Source organism: Rhinopithecus bieti, unplaced genomic scaffold, assembly GCF_001698545.2.
Source record: "Rhinopithecus bieti isolate Rb0 unplaced genomic scaffold, ASM169854v2 scaffold_44592, whole genome shotgun sequence".
Lineage (NCBI taxonomy): Eukaryota > Metazoa > Chordata > Mammalia > Primates > Cercopithecidae > Rhinopithecus > Rhinopithecus bieti.
In genome coordinates, this window is record NW_016818423.1 from 554,743 (window position 1) to 564,032 (window position 9,290).

A 9,290-nucleotide genomic window follows, 5' to 3' on the forward strand; every position below is an offset into this window, starting at 1 on the left:
TCCCAATCACTGCCAACTTCTCAAAGGATTGGTAGGCTTTTAAAAGGGCAGTGTCCAGGTTGAAGCCCTGTTGTATTCCAACCCAAGAAAAGATGAGGGTGGGTGGAAGGGACTGGACCAGTTTTCAAGTAGAGGTTGAATATCCCTTATCCAAAATACTTGAGACCAGAAGTGTTATAGATTTTGGATTTTATTACTTTTTTTGAGACAGGATCTTACTCTCACCCAGGCTGGAGTGCATTGGCAGGATCTTGGGTCACTGCAGCCTCCACCCACTGGGCTCAAGTGATCTTCCCACCTCAGCCTCCCAGGCAGCTGAGACTATAGGTGCATGCCATCACGCCTGGCTAATTTTTGTATTTTTTGTAAAGACAGGGTTTTGCCATGTTGTCCAGGCTGATCTCAAGCAACCCTGGGCTCAAGGAATCTTCTCACCTTGGCATCCCAAAGTGCTGGGATTATAAGCATGACCCAATTTCTGAACACCTGCATATATATAATGAGGTATCTTGGGACCCAAGTCTAAACACAAAATCCTTTTGTTTTATATATACCTTATACACATAGCCTGATAATTTTGTAAAATATTTTAAATAGTTTGTGCATGAAACAGTTATTATTATTACTTTTTGGAGATGGGGTCTCACTCTGTCACCCATGCTGGAGTGTTTTGGCATGAACATAGCTCACTGCAGCCTTGACCCCCTGGGGTCAAGCGATTCTCACCCCAATCTTCCAAGTAGCTGGGACCACAGGTGTGCACCACCACACCCGGATAACTTTTAAATTATTTGTAGAGATGAGGTCTTGCTATATTGCCCAGGCTGGTCTTGAACTCCTGGGCTCAAGTGAACCTCTCACCTCAGCCTTCCAAAGTGTTGGGATTACAGGTGTGAGCCAGTGTCCAGCTGGAATAAACTTTTGAGTGCGACCTGTCACATGAGATTAAATGTGGGATATTCCACTTGTGGCATCATATGGACCCTCAAAGTTTAAATTTTGGAGCATTTAGGATTTTGGATTAGGCATGCTGATACAGTTTGGATAGCTGTTCCCTCCAAATCTCATGCTGAAATTTGATGCCCAATGTTGGCGGCAGGGCCCAGGTGGAGGTATTTGGGTCAAGGGGGTGTATTCCTCATGAATGGCTTGGTGTCCTCTTTGTGGTAGAGTTTTCATGGGCTATTTATAAGTACATGGCACATCTCCTCCTCTCTTGCTCCTTCTCTTGCCATGTGATACACCTGCTCCCCCTCTGCCTTCCACTATGATTGGAAACTTCCTGAGGTCCTCAGCAGAAACAGATGCTATGCTAGTGCCACCCTTCTTGTACAACCTGCAGAACTGTGAGCTCAATAAACTTATCTTTATAAGTTACTCAGCCTCAGGTGTTTCTTTGTAGCAATGCAAAATGGACCAAGACAGATGTTCTACCTGTATGTGGACCTGGTGCTTAAAAGGGATTATTAGGGAGTGTTTGGTGATACTGCTGGAGGTGTGAAAATCAGCTTGCATACTATCTTTGTCCAAATCTCTCCTGGTTAAAGGTGTAACCAAATTAACCGAAAAATAGGTAATAATAATAATATAGAATAAGAACGAAAAAAAAAAGAATGTATAATAAACAAGGAGAAGACGGAAGGAAAAATAGAATAAAAAGGAAAATAAAAAGCTACATCAAATCTGAAAGTCACTATTCCCTTTGGAGTTTCTACCATACTATGTATATTAAAGGCTCTAAACAGTCCTGCAGTAAATAAACTAGCTTCACTTTATTTAACCTGGTCTTGGGCATGGGATATTTATGCACCAAAATATCTAACAAACTATCTGAAAAACAGTGTTCTGTGCAATGCACTTTAGGAAACCTCAACCTATGGATCACGTATATGAAGTACAAGCTTTCTAGGATTTGGCTTTTAATTCTGTAACTTTACTGTTTGCTGCTCCCCAACTCTAACCATTCTCAAGTTCTTTTTGGTTTATAAAATGTGCCACACTTTCAAGCTTGTGCCTGTTTTTTCCTGAAATGCACATGTTCTTTGTCCATCTGGCAAGCCCTACTCATCCTCCAAGTCCCAATCTAAGCATAATCACACAATCTGTGAAACTTCCTAAATGCTCCAAGGCAAAATAAGTTGTTTCCTCCTGTGTTTCCAGTGCACTTCATTCAAACTTTATTCACTGTATTAAAAGTAATTGGTTTGAAAGCTTTACCATCCTGTTGGTTCCTTCATTAATGAGTTGTATAAATCTTTGCATGTGCTCACTTAAAAAAGTAATGAATCTGAGATGGTTTTTTCTACTGGTGTGTGCACTTCTCAAGATGGCAAGGACAGTACCTTATCTATCTCTGTCTTCAGCAACAATGATCATGCCTGCCATATAACAGGGGTTGTTTGTTGAATGATGATGCCCCAAACCCAGGGCAGACAGCCTCTCTCTAACTTAAGATAAACAGATGATTCAGGTTTGTGAGCCAAAAGTATAAAACCAAACAGGCTCAGAACAGGTTAGAACTGTGAAGATCTCTTTGTTCTGAGATAAGAGATTCAGAAAAAACACACTCTACTCCCTATTGCCAGATGAGATTCACTAGTGTCTATCTCTGTGCTGGGTGTAGTCACCCAGTGGTCCAGGGAGACGGTAACCTGTCTTAGTGGTAGCAGGCAAGTAATAGAATTTCTTAATGTCCCTGTCTGTTTATGCAAAGCCAGACAAGTAAACAGAATCATAAAGGTGTCTCAGATAATGTCATGGTTAAGTTGCACCCAAACATTCTTGTATTCCATTTGAGTTGAGTTTGATGCAGCATTCTGACCAATGTCATTTCTACCAGCTGAGACTGCCCCAAATCTGCCCACTTTCAAGAGCCTGAGTATAGAGAATGCTGCTCAGAAAAGTTCTTTTGGCAGGAGGCAGAGTAAACACAGGCTCTGCTCATTAAAGATCAGGTGCAAGGACACAAAACCAAGTTCTTTTTTTTTTTTTGAGACAAAGTCTTGCTCTGTCGCCCAGGCTGGAGTGCAATGGCACAATCTCGGCTCACTGCAACCTCCGCCTCCCAGGTTCAAGAGATTCTCTTGCCTCAGCCTCCCTAGTAGCTGCGATTACAGATATGCGTCACCACACCTGGCTAATTGTTGTATTTTTAATAGAGATCGGGTTTCACCATGTTAGCCAGGCTGGTCTTAAACTCCCGACCTCAGGTGATCTGCCTGCCTCGGCCTCCCCAAGTGCTGGGATTACAGGCGTGAGCCACCACGTCTGGCAAAACCAGGTTCTTTTAGAACTTATTTATCACGTCTTGGCTGCTCTGCTTCTAGTAGGAAAAAAATATTGTTACTGATAAATAATTATTCTCTGTCATTTTCATGGAAGTGAGTAAACCTAGAAACACAGAAAAGGGGGGGTGGGAACAAGTGAACAGCTTCTTGGAAGTTTAAATGAACTATATTCCGTGGCCACATCAAGCTCTACTCTGATTTATAGCAATCAAGCCTCAAAAAAAAAAAAAAAAAAAAAGACAACAATAATTCCAATCCACATGGCTCTCGTATAAAGGCATCTATTTGGCTTTTAATACAAAAGGACTTAGAGAAATACAGAAAGAAAATATCATACAAGTCAGTCTCACAAAAAAAAAAAAATCCCAACCAACAAATTTGTCACATTGGGCCTGCATTAGAAAACAGGAAAAAAGAAAAAGAAAAAAATAAAACAGTCCCTGAAATCTGGCAGGTGGTTTTTAGAGGCCACGGGGAGCTTGGGGAGCTTGCCTTAGTCATCCTGGTGAAATGGGACAGAAGTGGTTTTTGGAATATGGCCACCGCCTCCTGTTTCTTGCTAGCAATGGTCAACTGAAGGGAGGGTGCTAGCCTGGGCATCCAACATTTGATGTCAGTTATGCAGTCTGAGGTCTCAAAGACAAGTGGCCTTGGAGTCTTCCATTCCATATCTTCACTGAATCTCTCCCATATACAATCTCTTGTCACTCGATGCTGAGATAACTGAGGTAAAAAGAACAGAGAAGATACCTAGAAATAATGAAGGCTCAAGGAGACTTGGTGCTCAAGGGCTCTTGTGTCAAGAGCCAATTTTGGTATAAAAGAGCAGTTGGACTTAGCTTAAATTCCCTTCCTAAACACCATCCACAGGAAATTGTAGCCTGGCTTTTCAATCCAAGTCCTCTAATATCATGAGGATGACTGTATGATGGGAAATACATTATCAGACACTAAATACTGATGTCTCTTGTCAGTCAAACACCAAGAAAAAGACTTTCCCAATCATTGTAGAAAAGAGGAATCTATGGCTGTGCCAGTCATGTTGTAAATGTGCTTCTGCTTGTTATACTTAGTCCTGGAGAAAGTTACAGTTTCTCCTTTAATTCAAGGCTTAAATTATTTGGTTTAGCCAGCCACAAAATTTTAAGCTGAAATTTATATCCAAATATTAAGAAGAATCATTCTTGGTTGGGCGTGGTGGCTCACACCTGTAATCCCAGCACTTTGGGAGGCCGAGGCAGGCGGATCACCAGAGGTCAGGAGTTTGAGACCAGCCTGGCCAACACGGTGAAACCTCGTCTCCACTAAAAATACAAAAATTAGGCAGGTGTGATGGTGGGTGCCTGTAGTCCCAACTACTTGGGAGGCTAAGGCAGGAGAACTGCTTGAACCTGGGAAGGCGGAGGTTGCAGTGAGCCGAGATCTTGCCACTGCATTCTAGCCTGGGCGACAAGCGTGAGACTCTGTCTCAAAAAAAAGAAAAAAAAAAAGTATCGTTCTTTTATCCAAATACATCATTGAAACAGACTTGATGGAAGTAAATAAAAAAAAAAAAATTAGACTTACCAACTTCCTTTTGAAATTAAGAAGAAAATAGAGCATTGCTCTTACCCTTACCACTTCTGACCAGTGGTGAGACTGTTATTGATACCCACATAAAGACTGTTTGCAGCTGGGCACAGTGGCTCACGCCTGTAATCCCAGCACTTTAGGAGGCTGAGGCGGGTGGATTACTTGAGGTCAGGAGTTCGTGACCAGCCTGACCAATATGGTGAAACCCGTCTCTACTAAAAATACAAAAAAAAAAAAAAAAAAAACCACAACCAAATTAGCTGGGCATGGTGGTGGGTGCCTGTAATGCCAGCTACTTGGGAGGCTGAGGCAGGAGAACTGCTTGAACCCAGGAGGCAGAGGTTGCGGTGAGCTGAGATTGCACCATTGCTCCAACCTGGGCAAAACAGCGAGACTCTGTCTCAAAAAAAAAAAAAAAACACACAAAAACACACACAAAACACCAAAGGCTGTTTGCATGGAAATTCACATAAAACAGACACCCACTTTTGCCTCTGTATTTCCAGGATCCCTACGGGGAGATTTCCAGTTTCCCTTTCCCCCTCATTGGGAAAGACTTACTGATGGGCTCGTCAGGGTGGAAAGCAACTTCGTTGATGGAGCCAGCATGGCCGGGCAGCTTATATAATATTCTCCTGCTTGTGGTATCCCACACATACACAAACCTGTAAGGTATCATGAAAAGCAAGGGTAAGGCCTCCTAGAGCTGGGGGTAAGGCAGAGGCATGGCTTTTTAAAGGAAATGGAAGCAACAATTATTTACTTACCTTACATTTACTGAACCATGTTCTGGCTTTTAGAAACTAGGCATACAGAGTTTGAATAAGACATGAACTCAGCTCTTGAGCAATGGGGTGGAGAAATAAGAATAACTAAAAATATAAGCATTACTGGCATGTTTGAATACAAGCTTCTGAAATGGGAAATACCACAGGGAAGAAAAGAAAGGTTTTCCTGCAGACATCACACAAAAACCTTTTTCAGAGTGTCTAGTATAATTAGGCTACAGTTAACTTCATACTCATCCAGGAAGTCTAAAAGGTAACACAATTCATGGCAGGGTGGGAGCCTAGGCTGCAGATCCGGGTGAACATTTTCGTACTATATTCAAACAGAGCCCGGAGAAAGGACAGGAAGGGTCTGGTATATAAAATATTTATACTATTTGCTAACCTAACACTCACTTGAGTCAAATTTTCCATTGAATTATCAGGCAGAAGGAATACTGAATTCTAGAATGGGAAGGGGCCAACAGAAATCAGCTTGTCTAGGTCGGGTACAGTGGCTCATGCCTGTAATCCCAGCACTTTGGGAGGCTGAGGTGGGTGGATCGTCTGAGGTCAGGAGTTTGAGACCAGCCTGGCCAGCAAGACGAAACCCAGTCTCTACTAAAAATACAAAAAATTAGCCAGGTGTGATAGCGTGTGCCTGTAATCCCAACTACTCGGAAGGCTGAAGTAGGAGAATTGCTTGAACCTGGGAGGCGGAGGTTGTAGTGAGCCAAGGCCGTGGCACTGCCCTCTAGCCTGGGTGACGGAGTAAGACTCTGTCTCAAAAAAAAAAGAGAAAAAAGATATCAGCTTTTCTAAACTCCCTATTTTAGAGATAAGAAAACTGGGGCACAGTGACGTTTCCAAGGCAATACAGTTCATCAATGGCAAAACTAAAATTAGAACTCTTAAAGAAAAAAAAAAGCTTATTAGAAATGTTCTTAGGAAGACAACATTTTTATTTGTCATTAACAAAAATTATGAGGCTGGGCATGGTGGCTCACGTCTATAATCCTAGCACTTTGGGGGGCCAAGGCTGATAGACTGCTTGAGCTCAGGCGCTTGAGACCAGCTTAGACAACATGGTAAAACCCCGTCTCTACAAAAAAATTAGCCAGGTGTGGTGGTACATGCCTGTGGTCCCAGCTACTCGGGAGGCCAAGGTGGGAGGACTGATTGAGTCCAGCAGGTAGAGGCTGCAGTGAGCTGAGATGGCACTACTGCACTCCAGCCTGGGTGACAGAGTGAGATCCTGTCTCATGTGTTTTTCATGCTGTATAATAAAGGTAATGTAAGAGGCTATAGAGTTTTAAACTTCTTTCTGCTGAAATACTCTGAATACTACTGAAAACTACCGAAATACCAAAATAACACAATGTAATTTCTGCAATGCTAGAATAAAAAAAGTTTACATATCTCTTCAAAAGTGATGAATAGTAACAGAAGATGTCATAAAAACGTGATTTTTTTCCTATTCATTCGGTAGTATTACAGCCAGTATTTTTATCATCACAGGCCATAATTTTCACTTTATCCACTTTAATAAGTTCTATCACCTTTTGGAATTCAATATCATTGAATATAAAAGTCTACATATTATCACAGAATCTTTTGTTTTCTAAATTAATGTATTTTTTTTTTTTTTGTAGAGACAGTGTCTTCCTATGTTGTCGAGGCTGGTCTTGAACTCCTCGCCTCAAGCGATCCTCCCGCCTTCGCCTCCCAAAGTGCTGGGATGACAGGCATGAGCCACCATGCATGGCATATGGCAGAATCTGTATGTATTTAGAGAGCCACTGAAATCAACTCTGTTCCTAACCCTCTGAGCCAAAATGATGCGTTTATAGCCTTATTAAACTGAAGTAAAACTTGAAGGGCAAGTTCAGTGAACTGCTGAGATTGTATGAGCTCATCTAGGCTCTCCTGAAGACTGTTTCCCAAAGTAGTACTTCTGTATAACTGATATGACATGGCTTAGGAAGAAGAAGTTGTTTTTCTTATTCAAGCTTGCCTTGATGCCCTGTGCTGAAGGCTTCCTGCCATGGAGCAGACAGAAGTGACCAGGAGCCCAGCAGGGGGTTCCTATGTTCCTGATCACTTCTTCAGCAGCCACAGAAACTACAGAGCTGAACCCAAGACTCTGGAGCTCTTAATATACTCCCGTATTTTACTTTCACTTAACTATCCATAAATATACTGGCTAAAAATAAAGGGTCTATTATCTTAATCTGATGAAGTAAAATTCATCTGTTGGTAAATACAAAGGGCTGGTGGTTTTGAAGCAGGTATTTAAAATTATTTACATATTTTGTTTTGTGCAATCAACAACTCACCAGTACTTGATCATAAAAATGGTACATTCACCAGTACTGGATTATAAAATGCCTAGTTCTAATCCAACATTACACTTTTGGTCTAAAATGCAAATAAATAAGAGCTTCTTAATTATACTATTTAGCTGTCATCAGCTAGGCTCCATAGAAACTAAGCTCTGAGCAAGATGGAGGAGAAGCAGGAACTCCATCAGTCTAGACTCCTTGGCTCTGATACTCATGCCCTTCCTACTGTCTTCTTTCCTGTCATGCACAAAAAGGTGGTCCTCATTAATTCAATTATTGGCAGTGTGGCATAGTAAAAAAGTATGAGCTCTGGAGTCAGAAAGACTGGGGTTCAAGTCTCAGTGCAGCTATTTACTAGCTAAGTAAGCTTAGCTCAGAGAAGTTAAATAATTGCAGATCATTTAACTTCTCCTTAAGCTTCTTAGTTGCAATGATGGAGAAAATATTGATCTCATAATTTTGTTGAGAAAAATAATGAGGTAATATACGCAAAGTGCCTGGCACACAGAATTAATTATAGCTATTGTTATTACAAGTATACTCATCATCAAAACAGAATCTCATGAAGTCAATGGGCTGAATAAATCACTCTTGGCCAAGAGACTGGCCAGCCTTCCTGTAGTCTACAAGACTATATAGAGTTTCAAGTTTGAATAAGAGGAGGTGATCTGTAAGTTATTAGTTAGTAGAAAGGAGAAATTTGCCAAATTCAGGCCAAGCTGAAAAGCAGTTTTCTGAGGATACATTTCCCAGGCACATAAAAGACAGAATCTCAGATCTCCAAGGGTTTACACTTTAAGGCCTCACTCTTGATGGCTGCCAATTAGATGCTAAATTTAGAGGGGTTCCTTGCCCTCTCCTTACTTTGGCATGGAAACATTTGGCAGGAACTAGGAGCCTTATGTAACAGAGCTGCTTGTTGACTTGGGGCTAATTGGCGAGGTGGCCTGTCAAATCTGGCCAACCCCCAGCAGGTAGAAAGGGTAGGCTTTCCTCAGACCACGCTTCCACATGTGAAGTTTTTTTTTTTTTTTTTTTTGAGACGGAGTCTGGCTCTGTCACCCAGGCTGGAGTGCAGTGGCCGGATCTCAGCTCACTGCAAGCTCCGCCTCCTGGGCTTACGCCATTCTCCTGCCTCAGCCTCCTGAGTAGCTGGGACTACAGGCGCCCGCCACCTCGCCCAGCTAGTTTTTTGTATTTTTTAGTAGAGACGGGGTTTCACCATGTTAGCCAGGATGGTCTTGATCTCCTGACCTCGTGATCCGCCCATCTCGGCCTCCCAAAGTGCTGGGATTACAGGCTTGAGCCACCGCACCCGGCCT

At 42.1% G+C, this 9,290-nt stretch overlaps 1 protein-coding gene and 1 pseudogene across 3 annotated transcripts in view; both read right to left on the minus strand.

Annotated features, from left to right (window-relative positions):
- Positions 1–3,552: 3,552 nt before the first annotated feature.
- The window catches only part of SNRNP40 (small nuclear ribonucleoprotein U5 subunit 40), a 42,156-nt gene continuing 36,418 nt past the window's right edge, over positions 3,553–9,290 (minus strand). The window contains exons 9-10 of one of the 2 annotated variants that reach the window (XM_017857053.1): positions 5,421–5,524; positions 3,553–4,010 (exon numbers count right to left, since the gene is read on the minus strand). In XM_017857053.1, coding sequence (XP_017712542.1) covers positions 3,961–4,010; positions 5,421–5,524 — 154 coding nt within the window. In that variant the 3' untranslated portion in view covers positions 3,553–3,960. Of the gene's footprint in view, positions 4,011–5,420; positions 5,525–6,363; positions 6,406–9,290 lie in introns of those variants that run through there. The other variant, XM_017857054.1, reaches the window with a different exon arrangement.
- LOC108518578 (transcription initiation factor IIA subunit 2-like) lies at positions 6,834–9,020 on the minus strand (annotated as a pseudogene). Its single transcript, XR_001882404.1, has 2 exons — positions 7,393–9,020; positions 6,834–7,237 (listed from the first exon to the last, which is right to left on the minus strand). The product of XR_001882404.1 is annotated as a transcription initiation factor IIA subunit 2-like (transcript).